A 21,229-nucleotide genomic window follows, 5' to 3' on the forward strand; every position below is an offset into this window, starting at 1 on the left:
TAGGCTTTTGTTTTGGTGGGACTATTTTGCACACAAAATTAGTTCACACACAGACATTGCACTTGTAATTGATTGCAACCAGAGAGGCTAATTGCAGACCCAATTAACTGACTTGAGTCCTTAGAATAAGGTGCAAAAGCCTTTTGCTTATGCAACTAATTGTGGACCTGACCTGATATTATGTGGGAAATTTTGTTTTGCATTCTCTGTTTTATTCAGAACTAGAAATAGAAACAAGACCCCCACTTTGTAATGTTAACAAGCACAAAGGTATTATAGATCCAATTTCCACACACTTCTTCCCTCCTGTACCCCCACTTCTGACTCTAAATCCCCAAGCAGTCAGCTCTGCAGGGAAGCCTGATAGAAACAGGCCTCCAAAGAGGTCAAATAATGAAAGTAACAGTTAGTGATATAAATTGGTTAATAAAATGTAATTTAAAATGAAGCTGTCTTAAAATTCCAAAAGAGCTTGCTGAATATAAATTAAGTAGTAAAATAACCTGGACAGAAACTAGAATTAGAAAGCATTATTTTAAATCTGATAGTAAAACTAGTTTTCTTCTAGATTACTCATACTCAGTTTAAATAAATACGTAATAAATCTGAAAGGCTTCCCTATTGCAGTAACTTTTGTTTGTTAACAACATAATAACCCATTTTAGGTAAGCAAGAAAAATTGCTAATCATGTATTTTCTAAGAGATAAGAACAAGCTCAGATATTTTTCTCAACTGAGTATTTAAAAAGCCCAATTTCACATTTTCACAAGAGAATAATACTTGGGCTTTGATCAAATTGTATTTGTTTCTAAAATTTAAGCTTTAGGTTATGAAATGACTTGTGGACATTAAATTGCATTTAACTAGCATTAAACTGTCATCTGGTACTTATTCCACAGGCATAATTCTCAAACCATACCTTTTTAAAAAAAATGATAATGACAGTTTTTTCTTATGTACCACTTCCCCTGGGAATACTTGAAGAAGATTTCAGCTAGCCATAACATGGCTACTTTGTCACCTCCACTGGAGACTTACCTACACAATTCATGAAAATAGAAGTGGATGAAAGTGAAGCAATTTTTTTCTCTAAATACATGGCTCCCCCAAATCTATTCAATCTAGTAATTTTGTTCCCAGAGTTGAGAGGGATTCACTAATCAAAATCAGTTGGTAGGAATGTAAGACTCAGGGACGCATTTAACACAAGTTGCAGCCTTGTCCTCTCTTTCTATTTCCGTAGGAAATTTGTGATCAAATCTGTTGTGGAATTGGCCCCAGAAATAATGACACCATGCACTAGCCAATTGGGGCTGCACTAAGGTATTCGAACCCTAAAAATGAAAGCTTAGTAGCTGATAACTACATAATATATTACAGTTGTAGGCATTGGTTATTTGTTTATACAGTGTTGCACACACAGGAGTAACTGCATTCTCCAAACCCACAATCACAGGAAACATGGCCTTTCAGCAATGTTTTTGACCACAAAATATTTATCATGTATTTAAAAATCTATGGCTTAATGATACGAACATGAAGACAATTATACATTACAGAGTAACCACCTCTTTGAAAGGAGGAATTACGAAACATAGATTGGCTGTTACATATTTTGAGAAGTATTCTCAGATGTAACAAAAAGTTTTAGCTATTTTTAACCAACAGAGGTAGGATGTTGTTGATTAATTGTCCAAAGAAACAGATTGGCCTTGTAATTTTATAAGATGATAAAAAGAAAGTCATCCTTTCCAGGTTATATAGGCTGATCTCTTAATTGTATATTGCATATTTTTATCATTTTTATTAATGAAATATAATTATAATAAAAAAATATACCATGGCTCATAGCAGGAATAGAATAGTAGGGTCTATTTTAAGTAAAATCTATCAGTCAAATTAAGAAAGAACTGCAATGAAGAATCCCAATTCCCCTAGAAAAATGAGAGGTCTAAATAAAACCTACAAACTAATTCTGCTTACAGTCTCTTTGCCCAAGTCACTTCCTCCACTTTTAATTTAACCCCTGTGCTTCTCTATTACAATGCATCATTTGCTACTACACTTAAACTCAGTGGCATTTTAAAATATATTGACATTAAATGAGATGTGCCAAGTATGGGGCTCTGGTCAGCCAATTAAACTCCCAGTGATGACTTTCCTCTCTCACTTCTCATCCTCCTTTAAAATACAAATAGAGAATGTATTGAGGTGGAATTTCCTCTTTTCTCTATGTGATCTTTTATTTCATTGCCAATTGATTTAATAGCAAAAAGGAATGTATATAGTTCAGCCTCTTTTTTTTTTTTTCCAACTGTGCATTATTTCAGCAAACTATCCTTGGGGTTAACACAGTTCGTGGTCTCCAAGATACTCCATTCCATAAAATTGTGGATCCTGTTATTACAAGGTTCATGAAAATGTTTTTCTGTTGCTCTGTATTGTCACAAAAGCCTAAAAGATAGAAAAACTAACTTCTATGCACAACTGCCATGCCCCAAATGCTCATGAGACAATTCCTTCGTAACCCCACTCCATTTCACCAGAGGGTAAGAACCGTGCTCGCCTCCATTTGTGAACAGGGGCAGGGTGGAGGACCAGAGCCCAGAGGGTTATATCTGGAATCACATTTTTACTGTGCCTCCAAGCACATTGACCCCTTTCTACTTTCCCATTTTGAGTTGACAACTCAAAGACGTGAAGATTCTGTTGCTTCCACCTCAAGGCTGGGAAATCAGGACTTTCAGTCAAATCTTTGCAGTCTTCAACATGTATTTTGGCAAGTAGGATGGAATCCTCAGTTCAGTTATGATATTGTCACATTAGATCTTTGAAACAGATGTATTGCCAAGATCTCCCAGACAGCGGTTCCAGAAAATCCAGGTCTTTGGGGATCAGGAACAAAGTACATTTAAAACTTCCAAATTTCTTTATAGCCCAAATTAAAATGAAAACATATTTCTATTCATCCATGTTGCATTCATCCAAGTAATCCAAATCAACACTCATTCACTGGTTGGATCAAGGTTGGCCCCAAGACCCTGTAATATTAAATTACCCAGTTGAGCTTGGTGTTGTACCATGAAATATGGAAACAGCACTGAACTGGATGTCAAATGACACCAGCTCCTGGGCTTTTGATGAAATGATTAATATTAGGATATGATCTAAAAAAAGTATTGCTTATACTAAGATAAAATATAATCTTTTTCATCTCCTTCATTCTCATAAAAAATATTAAAATTTGTGTTCAGTGGTCCTCAAATTTACACTTGTAACAACAATTGAAGACCCTAAAGAGCGTTGGTTTACATAGGTTGTATCTGTCTAAATTTACATTAGAAACTAAAACTGAGAAACTTTAAAAATATTTAATTTATTTTAAAATAACAATACTAAGCACATTACCAATGTTCATCTAAAAAACATATTTTTATTTTTTAAAAACCGTTTCTTTTCCAAAACAAAAAAAAATTGGTGAGGGGCTTCCCTGGTGGCACAGTGGTAGAGAGTCCGCCTGCCGATGCAGGGGACACGGGTTCGTGCCCCGGTCCGGGAAGATCCCACATGCCGCGAAGTGGCTGGGCCCGTGAGCCATGGCCGCTGGGCCTGCGCATCCGGAGCCTGTGCTCCGCAATGGGAGAGGCCACAGCAGTGAGAGGCCCGCGTACCGCAAAAAAAAAAAAAAAAAAAAAAATTGGTGAGAAGATCGGCACTGGTTGACAAGTTTGCAAATCTCTTAATAGAAGTTAGTTGGATTCTCCTATCTATTTCTGCATCCAATCTGTTGCAATATGGTGTTTTGGTTGAAGCATATGAAGAAAACCTGGCCTCATACAGATAAGTATTTGGAAAGGGAGGTATACTTTATATATTTTACAGCCTTTTCAGATAACTGTGTATATTCTTCTTTGATTTTATACCAAAACTCAACAAGGATAATTTTTAGGAGTTAGTTGCAATATGGAATCTGAAATCAATAAACTTTTTGTATTTTGTGGGAAGATAACATTGAAAAGGGGAAATGTCATCTTAGTATTATTCTGAAAAGAGTTTTGACCTTCCATGCCCCCAGTCCTTTGGAGGGTCCCTCAACCACTCTTTGAGAATCACTGGTTTTAGTTGCATGCAGTGCTGTGCCAGTCGCAGACAAAAAGTTTGAACAAGAGAAGGAAAGGCTTTCAGAACGACACAGAATCCATTTGGACAGTTTGGTTTGAGAATGTTTTCAAAACTCAACAAAGATTTGAGTTAAGTCCTGTGTTTTCTATGTCCTCATCACAAATTTCTCTTATTTTTCTCAGAAGCCCCCAAAAAACAACTCTCAGTTTTTTGGGTTTTTTTTTTTGGTTTTTTTTTGCGGTAAGCGGGCCTCTCACTGTTGTGGCCTCTCCCGTTGTGGAGCACAGGCTCCGGACGCGCAGGCTCAGCGGCCATGGTTCACAGGCCCAGCCGCTCCACAGCATGTGGGATCTTCCCAGACCGGGTCACGAACCCGTGTCCCCTGCATCGGCAGGCAGACTCTCAACCACTGCGCCACCAGGGAAGCCCAACTCTCAGTTTTATTTTCATCAAATTGGCACTGGATGGACTATATAAATAACCCAGATAGGCCTCTCTCTTGCTGTATCTCATTTCCTATCTCGGTATCTTGTGCTTTCACACTTGCACAAGTAATTAAAACCATAATGTCTAGATCACATTTCTCTAGATGACTGCAGTATGCTGATCCGCAATCGTTTGTGAAGTATGTTCACATGTTCCCTAAATTTTTACTATTAGAGTCCAAAGGTTAGCTAATGGTTAACTTTTTATGAATTGGAACAATTCAAGATTATTTCTAAAACAATGTCACTCTTGCTCAGCTTGCATCTAGTATGCTTTCTTGAGTGGAAGAGAAAGGGATGGAGTTACAGCTACTGCTATTGTAACCCTGTGTATGCCCCTAGGAGCGTGTGATGCATTTGAACATTACCCATCACACGTATTCAAATGGGGAAAAGGTTAAGAATCACTGCTCCAGTCCATCAGACTGAGGCATGGATGACTACCATCTCAGGCCAGGGTGATCAGATGAATGACAACTATGTGGTAACTGGAAATCTGTTATTAACCCCTTCTCTGCCTTAGGTACCATTGTAAGGAATAGGACTTGGAGACAAAATAAACTAGGAGTCAACCACAGAGTAACAAACAGTGTTCAAGAACACTTGATTTTACTGCAACGGCAGGGGCGTGTCACAGAAGCACCCACAGTCCCAAGGAGGCATGGTCACTGAGCGTGGCCTTGCTCATGTTCTTAGGTTTCTGCAGTTGCTGTGAAGGAAAAGCCAATCCTAGCAGGACTTGTTTACTGGGTTGCAAAGAGGCAATTAGCATCATCTGATAAGCGTTTGTGTGGGAGTGGGGATAGGGATGGGAAAGGAGATGAAGGCAGAAATGAGGATGGAGAAATGGTAGCCAGTAACCATTAATGAGCATCCTTGGTTCAACAGAAGACCAAAAGTATGGTAGTTGGATAACTTCAGAGAGACAGCACCCGGGTACCCTTCTCCAGTGTGAAGCAGAGGCAATAATATTTTATTTATTTATTTATTTATTTTTGGCTGTGTTGGGTCTCCATTTCTGTGCACGGGCTTTCTCTAGTTGTGGCGAGCGGGGGCTACTCTTTGTTGCGGTGCATAGGCGCACCATATTATGGTGGCTTCTCTTGTTGCGGAACACGGGCTCTAGGCGCACAGGCTTCAGTAGTTGTGGCACGTGGGCTCAGTAGCTGTGGCTTGCAGGCTCTACAGCGCAGGCTCAGTAGCTGTGGCGCACAGGCTTAGTTGCTCCGTGGCATGTGGGATCTTCCCTGACCAGGGCTGGAACCCGTGTCCCCTGCGTAGGCAGGCAGATTCTTAACCACTGTGCCACCATGGAAGTCCCAGGCAATAATATTTTGAGGAAAGATGGAACACTCTATCAAACTATGAATATTTTGCAGGTGATGAAGGTGGCATAAGGAAAGAAGCTGCGTTCCTCTCTATACTGATAAGAGAAAGTACCCCTTTATGCCAGTGCTGTTTTATTCTATGCTGATGAGGACCTAGAAGAAGCTACAAATCCCACTTACCATTCTTTGAATTCCTCAGAAGTTCTCCAGATCAGAGAACCCAGTTTCATGAGTGTTGTAAGGAGAGGAGGGAACGATGAAAACACAAGAGAGAAAGGGCTAAGAATTTAAAAGACAGATTCTTTGAGTAAGCTCTTCAGGCACGTTTCATTGACTCATTTGACTGGCGGTATCACAGCGTTTCTGCTCCAGTGGAGCTTACAGTCTGGCTACAGGAGCCAGAGTGATGCAGTGGGGAGGAGAAATGTACAACAAACAAGTAAACAAGCCTGCAAAGAAACCTGTAATGACAAAATGAGAAAAGTGGGGTGAAGAGAGGGTGCCAGAGAATGACAGTGAGGGGAGACTGTGAACCTTCTTAGAAAAGGGTGGTCAGGCACACCTGATGGTGATTAGGGCCAATCAGCTCCATAAGCTAGAAGAACAGTACTTTGATAGCTCAAATAATTTGCGCACCTAATAATAATAATTTCTCTACATTTCAGTGAGGTCCCTTTTGAGAATTTAAGTCATGCTCAGCTGAGGTTAGGAAAGAAATAGTAAAACAACAATATTTACTGAGTGCTTATTCTGAACTCTGATTATGGATCTCAGTCCCCCATCCCCCATCTTTCAATTACAGGTGAAAGAGGAGTAGAATGTCTGGGGGGTGGTACTTATTGGGAGTAAGGGAAGGTAGACAGTCATAACAGTTTTCTATCGCCCTCTGACCAGATACCATAAGCTTAGTGGCTTAAAGCAATACACATTTGTTACCTTACAGCAATAATTTTGTAGTTCAGAAGTAGGAAAGGGGCTAAAATCAAGGTGTGGGCAGGGCTGCACTCCTTCCTGGAGGCTCTAGGGGAGAATCTGTTTTCTCACTCTTTCCAGCTTCTAGAAGCCACCCACAAAGGAATGAACAGGGAAAGCCCGGGGCCCCCTTCCTCCATCTTTAAAGGCAGCAATGTGGCATCTCTGTGCCTGTCTTCTGTAGTCCCTTCTGTAGTCTGCCTCCCTCCCCCACTTTTAAGGACTTTTATGATGACACTGGGTCCAGCCCAATAATCCATGAGAACCTCCTTATTTTAAGGTCATCTGATGAGCAACCTTAATTCCATCTGCAACTTTATTTCCCCTTTGCCATGTAACTTAGCATATTCACAGTGTCTGGGGATTAGAACATGGACATCTTTGGATGGCCACTATTCTGTCTGACACAACAATTGGAAATGAAAGTGGGAAAAGAAATCAACTATACCCCAATAAAAATTAATTTAAAACAATTGAAGTGGGAAAAGAGGCAAAGGCCCTCTGTCCCTTCTGGAGTTCTCTGCTCACTCTTGGAGAGTCATCTTCTCTCTTGCTTGACGTAACCATATTTGTCACAAGAGCTAAAGACATAGTAGTTGAACTACATAATAATTTGTAGGTTTATGTTATCTCGGACAAGAAACAAGGCACTTGTCCTGAATATCCTTATCTATAACGGGACAAGGTTGAAGTAGATGGTTTCTCAAAACTCCTTTGGTGTTTCTAGTCTCACCTTTGATATATCCATGTCTTTGTAGATTATATTCCAAATTATATTCCAAAGTGTATTATATTCCACCGGGCATGTGTGCTGAATTCCCCAAGGCCACAACATCCTTCTTGACAGTTTCCTGGTTAAGTCACTGTTGTATTTAATATAGGCTTCCACCCAGGAATCAACACATGTATTTTGTGGATGTACAAAACATAAGAATAAATCTGACTTTTAAAACAATTGACTCCTAACTTCTGCTCTGCTGACAGCAATGTGCCTTGCATTGCATCTTGCTCATGTGGAATGATCTGTTGCTTGTGACAGAATTTGCTGTTGCTGTTACAAGCTTTGGAAGTACACATAACTTGTGACATTAAAATATCTTCTGTTTACACAGCACTTTACGGTTGACAAAATGTTTTTCTATTTTTTGCTTCATATGATCCTCTTTAACAATGTCCTGAGATTAATATACAGTTCTTTAAAATGGGTGTACTTGTAGGGTTAACTGAGTAACCAGTTTTATCATAATCCTGCATAATCATAATTGGGTCTTCGTTGCTGTGCGCGGGCTTTCTCCAGTTGCAGTGAGTGAGGGCTCCTCTTCGTTGCGGTGCGCGGGCTTCTCATTGCGGTGGCTTCTCTTGTTGTGGAGCACGGGCTCTAGGCTCGCAGACTTCAGTAGCTGTGGCACGCGGGTGCAGTAGTTGTGGCTCATGGGCTGTAGACCGCAGACTCAGTAGTTGTGGCTCACGGACTTAGTTGCTCCGCAGCATGTGGGATCTTCCCAGACCAGGGCTCAAACCCGTGTCCCCTGCATTGGCAGGTGGATTTATATGCATCCTTGATCAGGGTAATAGAGGTACTAAGTAATTTGTTGGAAAACTGACCTCGAGTAATTGAAACATGGACTTACTCACATGCTGCATATGTGGCAACAGAGTGATGAGACATCCTTTATATTTTAAATTGGACATCATTTTAATGAGCTATCTCACACTGCCTTTTATCTTTACTTCTGAAAGGAAATGTGTTCATAGAATACGTTCATAGAATGATTAATGCACTTTTCTTAATCATACTTTATTCTCTAGGCATTTTCCTGCCTTCTTATAGTCTTGATATATAAGTTATTCACAATACATCTTCCTAAACACTTATCTGAGTATAGATAGAATTATACCTAGGCAAAATCCCAAGAGTTACAATATTGCAACCACACATCAAGATGGCATTGTTTGTAGCTGTCTATATTAACTTTCATATGTGGATGAGTTCCCAAAATTATTTTAGAAATTAATAATTTTTCAAAAATAATTCAAACAGCCCACTATCCTTCTGCCTTTTTAGTTCTTAAGTTCATCTGCATAAAGCAAGAGGGAGACTTTTAGATGAATTGTAAACTCATTTAATTTCCAGACATTGTCTAGTGTTTAAACCCTAACATCAAAGCAAAGAGCCAATTATCAGAGTTCATTTGATCTGAAGCCCTGTTGCCTGAATTGCTATAGTTTTCCTTATGCTGAAAAGGAAATCTGTGTCACATCTCAAAGATGTAGTTTTTAAAATCACTTTATCTATAGCAGTTTAACTTGAAACATGTGTTTGGGCTCACTAACCACAAGGAGGCATTGAAGCATCTATTCAAAATGTGAAAAGCAATTTTATTTTTTTAAAAGTTACACCTACAGTTGCTGAGTTTCAGATAAGCAATTATACTGCTTGTGAGTATGCATGCCTTTTAAGTTCATGTTTGGTCCACGTTCATTTTTTATTTTAACCCCTGCAATAGCACAAAGTGTTGCCGCTGCTGTTGCCATTGTGGAAGATTTGGGGACAGTAGTAAATCCATGTGTGTTTTCCTTCTGCTGTTCCAACTGACATGAAGGAAAATGGTGGGGCTTTCATCAGTACTGACAAAGTAACTGCATTAACCTTTATTGTCCTTTCACGTTACAAGATCTTTTGACTGTGTGAACAGAAGCATACTTCTTTAGTATTTAGAATTACTTAAATACATATTCGCAACAGCAAGAGTTTTATCTGAAATCTGTGTGTCAGTTGAGAGTGATTCCAGGACACATCTTCAAAATGCCACATAAGAAGCATAGTACAACCCTCAGAATGGGAGAAAATATTCGCAAACGAAGCAACTGACAAAGGATTAATCTCCAAAATATACAAGCAGCTCATGTAGCTCAATATCAAAAAAACAAACAACCCAATCCAAAAATGGGCAGAAGACCTAAATAGACATTTCTCCAAAGAAGATATACAGATTGCCAGCAAACACATGAAAGGATACACAACATCACTAATCATTAGAGAAATGCAAATCAAAACTACAATGAGGTATCACCTCACGCTGTCAGAATGGCCATCATCAAAAAATCTACAGGACTTCCCTGGTGGCACAGTGGTTAAGAATCTGCCTGCCAATGCAGGGGACACAGGTTTGAGCCCTGGTCCAGGAAGATCCCACATGCCACGGAGCAACTAAGCCCGTGCGCCACAACTACTGAGCCTGAGCGCCACAGCTACTGAAGCCCATGTGCCTAGAGCCCATGCTCCACAACAAGAGAAGCCACCGCAATGAGAAGCCCACACACTGCAACAAAGAGCAGCCCCCACTCACCGCAACTAGAGAGAGCCCATGTGCAACAACGAAGGCCCAACGCAGCCAAAAAATTTTTTTTAAAAATCTACAAACAATAAATGCTGGAGAGGGTGTGGATAAAAGGGAACCCTCCTGCACATTCTTGGTGGGAATGTAAATTGATACAGCCACTATGGAGAACAGTATGGAGGTTCCTTAAAAAACTAAAATTAGAACTCCCATATGACCCAGCAATCCCACCACAGGGCATAAAACCATAATTCAAAAGGAGTCATGTACGACAGTGTTCATTGCAGCACTATTTACAATAGCCAGGATGTGGAAGCAACCTAAGCATCCATCGACAGATGAATGGATAAAGAAGATGTGGCACATATATACAATGGAATATTACTCAGCCATAAAAAGAAACAAAATTGAGTTATTTGTAGTGAGGTGGATGGACCTAGAGTCTGTCATACAGAGTGAACTAAGTCAGAAAGAGAAAAACAAATACTGTATGCTAACACATATATATGGAATCTAAAAAAAAAAAAAGGTTCTGAAGGACCTAGGGGCAGGACAGGAATAAAGACACAGACGTAGAGAATGGACTTGAGGACACGAGGAGGGGGAAGGGTAAGCTGGGACGAAGTGAGAGAGTGGCATGGACATATATACACTACCAAATGCAAAATAGATAGCTAGTGGGAAGCAGCCGCATAGCACAGGGAGATCAGCTCTGCTTTATGACCACCTAGAGAGGTGGGATAGAGAGGGTGGGAGGGAGACGCAAGAGGGAGGGGATATGGGGATATACGTATACGTACAGCTGATTCACTTTGTTATACAGCAGCAACTAACACCACAATGTAAAGCAATTATACTCCAATAAAGATGTTAAAAAATAAAAAAATAAAAGGCAAAAAAACAAAAAGCCAATATAGTTTTTAAACCTGAGCATAACTTTCTTACGTGCTCTTTTGAACATTCATGTTAAAATTTCCGAAACTTTTCCCGTGTTTCTATAATCCTGATTCCCAGAAGCTTTGCTGATATTGAAAAATATGAACCTCTCTGTTGCAGAATATGCTGCTCACCACATCTTCCAGAATTAATGCTTAATCCCCTGAGAAGCAAGGACCTCATTCTTAGGAGTTGGATTGTTTCTGTGAGATGCTTCAGAGACAATTCTTTCCTGGAAATGTGGACCATGACACTGTGAAATCCTACTGTGCCATTTTGCCATGTTGACTTGCTCTTTCTGGGTTTTGACATCTGGTTTGCCTTTTAGGATATTCCCAGCCTGTGCGACAAAATATTGACGACTTCAACACGCAGCAGAACATGCAGCTGGGGAGGCTGTGTGACATCTTAGGTACAGTAAATACCTTTACACAAATGGCTCTTTGGAATGTTTATCAGTGGATGTTGATTAAACGTTCATCTTTTGCTTTTTTTTCTGTACAAGGAAAAGGCTTGGACTTCTAATCTTCTTGCAGGGCAATTGAATGTTTTGTTCCAAAGAACAGATTTATAGTGAAGTCAGTTGAATAAACAAATGACATTTTAACCAATTTACTTGGGTAGTTTTCTAATTCTCTTTGCTGCAGGCTTGAATAAGGATGTATCTCCTATAGCCCCAACTCTTCTTCATTTACTGAATCTGGCAGTGAATGAAGTCAACATTATATATTTGTGTCAATATTGTCTATTATATTATCTGAGGAATGGGTGGAAGGTAACAGAAATGAAAAGCATTATGTTTTCATTATAAGAATAAGGGGGAAATGAAGATAGATGTTTAAAAGAAGGTTTTATTTAAATATATATAATCTAGTTATGAGAAAATAGGAAGTACCTAGTGGAAAGAATTATTAGAAATACAGACCTTGAGTGATAGACACATCTTTGTAAAAGTCAAGTTCTAATATTGGTTGGGTCAGTTCTAAATCAGACACCAACCAGGGGCCAGGAAGGAAGGATACAAGAACTCTAGGCTTTGGTTGACACTGTTTGAGGTGAGGTTTAAAGAATAAATGTTTCAAAGCCTAAGTAATAATATTGAATCAATGTGGGAAGTCCTGGCCAGAAATTCAGGGTTAAACGAAAACTAGAATTTTTTAGTGACCAAATAAGAACTTCTTTGTTTTGTTAAAATATAATTGCTTTGGCCCTTATTTAAGCAAAACAAGGAAGAATTTTAAATTATCAATGACCAATTTAGCTGGCTCCCTGGAATGACATACTTTACGTGATTCATATATATTTCAGCATCATTATTATTTTATAAATGCCATTTGGTAACAAAAATACATCAGTACTAGAAATTTACAGTGTCCTAAAATAATAATAGGGTAATTGCTTTAATCTATTATCTAGGCACTAATGTTGTTTTTCAACCTTACCAAAAAAAAATTTAATGACTTAAGATTGATTTGTTAGTGCTGAGCTATTTCAACTAAAAACCTGACTGGGTGGAAACCAATGAAGTGCAGCAGAGGGCAGACTTTGCTCTAATTTATTTGAGTAATTTTTTTCTTTAGCTTTTTATATACCTTTCTATATATAGTCCAAACCATCACCAAAGAATTTCCTTACAAAGGATTCTTATTAATAATGAGAAGACTTAAGAGTATTAGGCTTCTATTTTAAATAATTCAATAATTCAGTCTATGTCTATCTGCAATGGAAAATTTTGCTAAGATGAAAATTTCTGAGAGATTATTAACCAAATGCCTTTTCTTGGTACACTATCTTCATGATAACAATGCAATCCTAAAACCTCTTCAAGAGAAGTAATAAAAGTGTAGAAGTAAGTGAGAAAATAGAAAAAGTACTTGCTTGTGAAGTAAAAATATGAAGAAACTAGGAAAATTAGTGATAATTTTATGGAAGAATAAATGATTATCTTTCTTTAACTTGCGTTAATTCCTAGTAAAGGGTGTTGATTTTTCTGCTTATTCAGGGGAAACAAAGGTAATCTGATCACATTAAGACTTGTTGTTTGGATACTGGCTGTGAAGTCAGGGTATCAGGTGGAGAGACCTCAACAGCTTGTATCTTCAATTCCTAGATGAGTTAAGCAAGAGGGTGACTGATATTGACTACTGACTAACAGTCAGAACAATCTTCATCTTCTTCTTAATTCCTTTCCAAAATCACCTGTCAATTAATTTTGAACATTTGTTGATTCACAATCAAACCACCCTAATACTGGATATTACTGTTAGTGATTATAGTATTCCTTTGCCAGAAATGAAGGGGAAAGGTAAAATTAGTAACATGATTGGTTATCATTTACAACCCAGAAATTTCTTCCCAAGAAAAATTTAGTTTTCTTCTGCTATGGAGACTTTATTAAGTTATTTTTGTTGTTTGCTTTTTGTGTCCTTTTTTTACACTTAAAAAAAAATACTAGTTTGGTTTTAAAGACCACTAGTTTAGTAAGACACTAGTCTCTTCTTGGAAACACGAGATTTCGGATAACGAATCTGATCATTCAGCAGTTGGATACAAGTTATTTAACTACTGTCTCCTCAGTTCATTTATTTTGAGGTTCATGTGACAATGTGGTTTCAACATTAAACGGGAGCCACTTAAATATTTACATTTACGGAGCACCTACTCTGGGCCCAGCTCTGGGCCAGTTCAGAAGACGCTGCTTCTAGCCACAAGATGCTCTTCTCCAGAACACATTTCTCCTGCATGCCATGGGTCTCACTAATTGTGTAAGACTTTCCAGTTCCCGAATCTCTCCATTCTCCCAGATCCCTTTGGTCAGCTCACAAGTATTTACTGAGTGGCTCCTGCATCCTCGACATTGTACCAGGGCATGGGGGATTATATGAAAAGTATACACCTTGCCTTTATAGAGTTTGGACGGACAAGATTGAAAGATTTGGAACAACAGGATGGAACAGCAGGGGACACTACTTCACCGTGTTTAATCTTGAGGCACTAGTTAAAAGGAGCACAAGTGTGGAAGGCGGGGTGTGGAACCACTGTTAGCTGGCCTAGTCAGGGTGCGCTGTGGAGCAGATTGGTGCATCTGTACTGTCTGCTGAGCACCTACTATGTGCCAGATGCTGCGCCAGGTGCTTTATATATATTCTTTCATTTCATACTCTCCAAAACTCTGTGCCCCAGGAGACTTTATTCCCCATTTTACAGATGAAGAAAGCAATGCTTAGAAAGGTTAAATAATATGCCCAGCCTCCTAGAAAGCTGAGCAAGCATTTAATCAGTCTATGCTCTGTATACTCTGCTAAACTGAACAGAGGAGTCTTAAAATCTCTTCTCAGCCCTACTTGACCAAGGAAACATTTTACAGTGCTCCCTCCTCCAACCTTCCCTGGGCACCTGGTCTGCATGTATCTTGTGTCCACCACCCTCCACCATGTTTTACAGCTGTTTGTACATGTGAAATGGTTGCTCCTCACAGGCAGCATCTCAGTTGCTTTGACTCTGGTATCTCCTTCCATGTCTAGCCAAGTGCTTTGCCCCTACTGATCAGTCAGTTATTTTACAGAAATGAATGGGTGACTCCACCGGCTGCTGGTTTCCTGTACATACTCCCTAAAATATTCTGCAGCCTGGAGTGGGGGTAATCTCTTCTCACTATTCCATTCGGATGGGATATTTAATTAGGATTTCTTTCTATGCACATAGTAAGAAGCACATCTTGAGAAGGAGAACAGTTAAATTAAGATAGTGTTTCCTTTAAACCAAGAATCACTAGATGTCCTATTTAAGTAATATACTCCTCTTTGGGAATGGAGAAAGGAAAAGGTTGCTTTCCTGAAATAATCATTGCTATGGTCATAATCAGACCATTTATTTGGACAGAAGATTCCCTGAATTGGCCTTGCCAAGTCCAGGCAGCATAAGAAATTGCAATTTCATCAGCTTTCGAAAGTTAACAGTTCTGTTTTATAATTTACTGAAGTTAATGGAATAAATTTTAAAATCAGTATGCAAATCCCATTGATATTAATAGGAGTTCTGGAGCTAAATCCCTACGTATTATTTGAAAGTACACTTCCATGGTACCTCACAGCCCTCCTTCTGAAGGAATCATTGTGTCTATTTTTTTGGTGGTGGTGTTATTTATCTTTTCTTTAGAGAAATGCTAAAGGACAAACAAGCCACTTAAATTGCTAAGATCTGTACAAAACCAATCTAAATTAACTTGAATGTGGCTTTTGGATATGCTCTTTAAACTGTGCAACATCAATCTGATACCAGAGTTCGTAATGTCTTTTACCTTTATACCAGTAATTAACATTGTGCCTGTTATTTTTAGATGCCAACGTAAGCATCATCTACATCTGCTCCCATCGAATGAATGACGAGTTGCTGCTGTATTACAATAAAATCCTGAGTCTACAGGCAGCTGTCAAATCAGGGAATCTTAGGGACAGAAGTGACCTGCGGGACAGGTTCAAAATTATCACCCCTGAAGCTATAAGCATCTTCACTGTGAGTTTGTCTTCTAATTACTATGGCTTCCGGGATGCAGTAAAATTAAATTGGAAATTTTACAACTTGCAACGTCCTGGTGCACGTCAGTGAAATATTATTGCAGGTTTAACAGCTTTACTGATTAGACTACAGGTCGGACGATAGGAAATAAATATCCCAGTTTAACTTGCAGACTTAGCTGAGCTACTGCTGCCCAGTTTCTCTGTAGCTGAGGCCTAATTGTAGTTATTGGGTTGTACCATCAACTAGGTGAATTTATAACATCTACGGTTGCTTTTTCTTAATTTTGTGTGGAGAACACCGAGGCACAGAAAGGCTGGGGCTGCCTGTGGTCACAAAGCTAGTTAAGGACAGAATCTAGACCAGGGCCCCTGTTTTCTGATTTCCACACTGGTATTCCTTGTTATTCCATGGGGTTTTTGTCCCTCAGGGGAATTTGGTCTTATTTACCATATCACATGGTTCATAATGAACAAGGTTCAGATTTTTTTTTAACTTTTTTAGAACTGATTCTTAATGAATGGAACGAATTCTGAGTTGAATCTCATCCCTAGAGAAGAACTTCTGGGAGATTCATAGAACCATGGGGCACGTTCTAGAATAAGGTAGTGCAAGAGATGGCTTGAAATGAATTTCTCTATATTTTAACAAGAATTTAAGCTTTCCATGGTAAACAATCAACATTTTAATACCTAATGGAGGACTTCCCTGGTGGCGCAGTGGTTAAGAATCCACCTGCCAATGCAGAGGGCACAGGTTCAATCCCTGGTCTGGGAAGATTCCACATGCCTCAGAGCAAGTAAGCTTGTGCACCACAACTACTGAGCCTGCACTCTAGAGCCCGCAAGCCACAACTACTGAGCCCGTGTGCCACAACTACTGAAGCCCATGTGCCTAGGGCCCGTGCTCCACAACAAGAGAAGCCACCACAATGAGAAGCCCATGCACCACAATGAAGAGTAGCCCCTGCTTGACGCAGCTAGAGAAAGTCTGCATGCAACAATGAAGACCCAATGCAGCCATAAATAAATAAATAACCTAATGGACTATGCACTTTTGAGGAGACTGTTTAATATAATCTAAAGGTCTGAATTTGCTGGTGAAGATAACTCTCTTCATTCGTAAGTGGGATGCACCAAAGTCAACTCTCTATCTATTGTCAAAGAAACTGATTGCATGGTTCATGTAGGAAGTATCTATGTGTTGAGTTACTACCTATTAGCACTTCAGATGCACCATGATTTGACCAAAGGAAAAAAAATCCTGCCAGGGCTGGGGAGGGATGCTACAGCATTTCTACTTTGCTGGTACACTCAGTGAATTTTACTCTCTTCTACCAAAATGAAGATTTTATTTTTTCATAACTAGATACCTCGATATTCCCATAAAAGCTCTCCGCCTAGTTCGGTTTCATTGGCACCACTTGGCTATGGAAGAGGAAACAAGTGCAGGATCAGGACAAGCAAGAGAAAAGACAGGAGACAGGGCTTCCCTAGTGTCACAGTGGTTAAGAATCCACCTGCCAATGCAGGGGACATGGGTTCGAGCCCTGGTCCAGGAAGATCCACATGCCGTGAAGCAACTAAGCCCATGCGCCACAACTACTGAACCTGCACTCTAGAGCCTGAGAGCCACAACTACTGAAGCCCACATGCCACTACTACTGAAGCCCGCGCACCTAGAGCCCGTGCTCTGCAACAAGAGAAGCCATCACAATGAGAAGCCCGCGCACCACAACGAAGAGTATCCCCCACTAGACGCAACTAGAGAAGGACCGCGCGCAGCAACGAAGACCCAACACAGCCATAAATTAATTAATTAAATCTTAGGAAAAAAAAAAAAGAAAGCAGACAAATCATCACCACTTACTTATAATCTTAGAAACTCCCCAATATCCTCCACCAGTGCAAGGATTGCTTTGGTGCTTCCTAGCTATTCCCTGGCTTCAATGTCAGAGTTACTGTGGATATTGGAAAGCAAGGAACTATCATTAGCGTGTGGTTAATTTCCTGATATTCTCCAGCCAGAAACTGGAGCTAATGCCTGGTAGCTGCTAATAAACAGTTTCTGCATATCTGAAATGCCAATATACATTGAAGAGGCATGGAATGGGGAAGGGGCATTAGATTTGGGAAAAGGAAAGTGAGTAAACAGCTAACATTTATCAAATGCTTAGCATACATTTTCTCATTTGATACTTAGAACACAGCAGCAAGACAGAAATTATCAATTTCCTTCTTTGGCTAAGGAAACCAACACTCATCTTCTAATCCCAAGTTACTAGTGGGGACAGAGTATGAAGCCAAATCTGTCTGACCCCAGAACCCTATCCTGATCTAGAATGACAGCCTTGCTCCTGGATGACCTTGTGGCCTTGGGCAAGCCCCTTTACCTCTCTGGTCCTCTGTTATTCATCTGTAAAATGAGGTGATGGATTAGATCATTTCAAAGTCCCTTCCAGCTCTGCAGTCCTATTACCTGAGAAGTGAATCCTCACCGTCCACTCTTCACCTTCTAAGAGGAGATAGGCAGTTGGTACTAACAGATGTGCAGGGTTACATTCATAGTGTAGGTTTGCATCTCTGCGAATAGAAACAATTAGGAAATATTTTTAAGTACTTAATACTTCTCATAGTTTAAGTTTAAATTATTTGAGTAATTAATCACTCATAGGCAATCACCTCTCTAAAATACAAAAAGTAAGCTCTTACTTTCAAATCATTTCCTGCTCGTGTTTAGTTATGGCTTTATTTCTTTTTAATGGGTTTGAGAGATTGCATCAGTGCTGACTTTCTTTCAAATGCATGGCCTTGAGGAGATTTTTTTAAAGTGTGCCAAAAATCTGTTTTTACATCTCTCCAAGTTACTCTACAATGTTTGAATTTGTAATGGTGAAAATGCTGTTATAAAGTCATCGTGTATGTCTATTTTTGAACATTTTAATGTTTATGAAGACATCCTAAGCAACTACCTTTTGTCTCAGGTGAAAAAAAAATTAGTGGTGATAAATTAAATGTAGCTATAATGTTATGGAATTAGGAACATTTTAGATTTTTGTCATCTGTGTTAATCCACAGCCTGGATCTGATGATACTGATTTTCTCTAAATGGTCACACAAGACCTGCGGTCAGTAATGTGTCCTCTGCCATCACTTACATTCAAATCTTTATTAAACACACGTTGAACACAATACTGTGGTACCATCTTGCCTGAAGAATAAGGCATGCCCAGAGATGACATAATAGAGTTGCGTAGAATACTTGCCAAGAGAGATAAACAACCCTAGAGCAGACAGAAATCCATTCCGGCCAGAAATGTGCAACTTTAACGTTAGGTTCTATTGCTGCATCTACCAGCCCCTCATCACACTTCATAAAACTACCAGACCTCACTACTCAATCTGTAAAATGGGAGAAATCATGGCATCTATGGCATGAGAACTGTGCTAATACTGAACTTGAATCCTGCCTCTGCTATTTACCAGCTGTGTGACTATGGGCAAATCACCTGAGCCTCAGTTTCCTCGTCTCCAAAACAGGGACTGTTAATTGGTACAGTGTTGTATGGATCAAAGGAAAGAGTACTTAACATGAGAGGATTGCCCCCTTTGAAACATTCTTCTAGGTACCCTGAAAAGCCTACCACATACTTTGTGACTCAAGTCACCAGTTCTACAAGACACATCATTTTTTCACATTTTCTCATTGGAATAATTTGTAGGGAAAGGAAAGGAGTGAACTAAACAAGGGGGATAAACAGTGATCAATTAGATGGGAAACACAAACTCACGAGTTGCTGTCACCAGCCATTGTCTAATGGAACACCGGATTTCCTAGAGCTGCATTCTCAGAAGCAGGTTTTTGAAAATGGATTTAAATTAAGCAAAGGCATACTGCATACACCTAAAGAGCTTAGAATATAACACTTGCTCTGAAGGAAGGGTTCAACAGGGTAAATCATAAAATCCTCTTCTCAGAGGAGGTTTTTATTTTGTCTTTTGGCGGGGGGGAGGCGGAATATACATAACATAAAATTTACCATTTAAATCATTTTAAGTGTACAGTTCAATGAAATTAAGTACATTCACATTGTTGTGCAATCATCATATCATCCATTTTCAAAACCTTTTCGACATCCCAAGCAGAAACTCTGTCCTCATTAAACAGTATGTCCAGAAGAGCTTTGGTTTTAAAGGGAACGTTGTATCACAGCTGGAAGGACCCTAGAGATTTCCAGTTCAACCCCTCATTTGAATGTGGGGAACCAAGGCTCAGAAAGATAGTTTTCTAAATCAACTTGCAAGTTACAAATTCAGACAGGACTAAAATCCAGAGGCTCTCCTCAGTTGCTTTCTCTTAAACTCAGCAGTCACACCCTCCAACAGTTTGCAAACTGGTGCAGCAGATACTCCTCAAAATAGTGGCTCGGAATTTCTCCACACTTCAATGCCATATTGAGTAGATAATTTTGACTAAAACCAGGAGAGAAGGTGCTAGTGTACAAAATCCCTTGAACTCCATTAAGACTCTCACGTCTTGCATTATATTATTTGCATGACATTTTAATGACTTTATTTTTTAAAAGTTTTCTCCATAATAATATTGATAATTACTACCATTGATCGAATATCAACTGAATGCCATGCATTATAATAGGTGTTAAACATTTATGATCTTATTTTATCCTCAGAGGAACCCATCAAATGGGTATTTTTATTCCCTTTTAGAAGATGGAGAAACTTAGTCTCAAGGAGTCTAAGTCATTTGCCCAAGTTCGGGTTGTTTATAACGGATAGAGCTGGATTCAAAGACAGAACCATTTGCCTCCGAGGCCCCATCACTTTCTCGTGTGCCATGATGCTCTCTTCTCTAGAGGAAATGAGCACAATCTTGGGTTCCCATATTCCAGCCTAGGCTATGGCCATCCTCACCTGCTAAAATCCTACCCATCCTTCAAAACTTACCTCAACCCCGACCTCTTTCATAACAATAATACAAGCTCACATTCATTAACTGCTTATATCCAAGGCGCTATTATAAGTGCTTTACATGTATTATCTCATTTAATACTCATAGCATCCTTATGAGATGGGTACTACTATTATACGCATCTTACAGATGAGGAAACTGAGGCCCAAGAAGGATGAGTAATTTGCCTTTTCAGCTTTCCCCACTAGCACGTGGCCTCTGCCTCCCTCCTCCCTGCCTCCAAGACCCTCTGTAGCTCTTTATGGCCCTTCTCTGCCTTGTATTAGTTATGCATTAATGGTACTCATCTGTGTCCCCACTCCTTGAGAGCAGAGATATGCCTGTATTACTTTTGGTGTGTGTTGACCATCTGGCTCCATCCTCTGCCCCTTATTAGACATGCTGGATTTATTTATTTAATTGAATGAGACAGTCACATGTATTGCTGAGCTGGGTCTAAGTAGTCAAAAATAAAAAGAGTTTTCCATTGGAAAAGAAATTTGAGTCTCACTGAAATTCTCAAATATTTTCCATTCGTGAATCCTTTCTGGAGTGTTG

General features: G+C 39.5%; 1 protein-coding gene across 4 annotated transcripts in view; it reads left to right on the top strand.

The window, feature by feature from the left end:
* Window positions 1–21,229, top strand: part of LOC309964032 (IQ domain-containing protein H-like) — a gene marked incomplete at both ends in the record, with an annotated part of 112,400 nt that overhangs the window by 16,868 nt on the left and 74,303 nt on the right. For all 4 annotated transcript variants that reach the window (XM_082842662.1, XM_082842664.1, XM_082842663.1 and 1 more), the window contains 2 exons: window positions 11,514–11,597; window positions 15,525–15,700. In XM_082842662.1, the coding sequence (XP_082698788.1) occupies window positions 11,514–11,597; window positions 15,525–15,700 (260 nt within the window). The remainder of the gene's footprint in view (window positions 1–11,513; window positions 11,598–15,524; window positions 15,701–21,229) is intronic.

The sequence above is a fragment of the Leucopleurus acutus genome (assembly GCF_964270905.1).
Source record: "Leucopleurus acutus genome assembly, chromosome: 1".
Classification (NCBI taxonomy): Eukaryota; Metazoa; Chordata; class Mammalia; order Artiodactyla; family Delphinidae; genus Leucopleurus; species Leucopleurus acutus.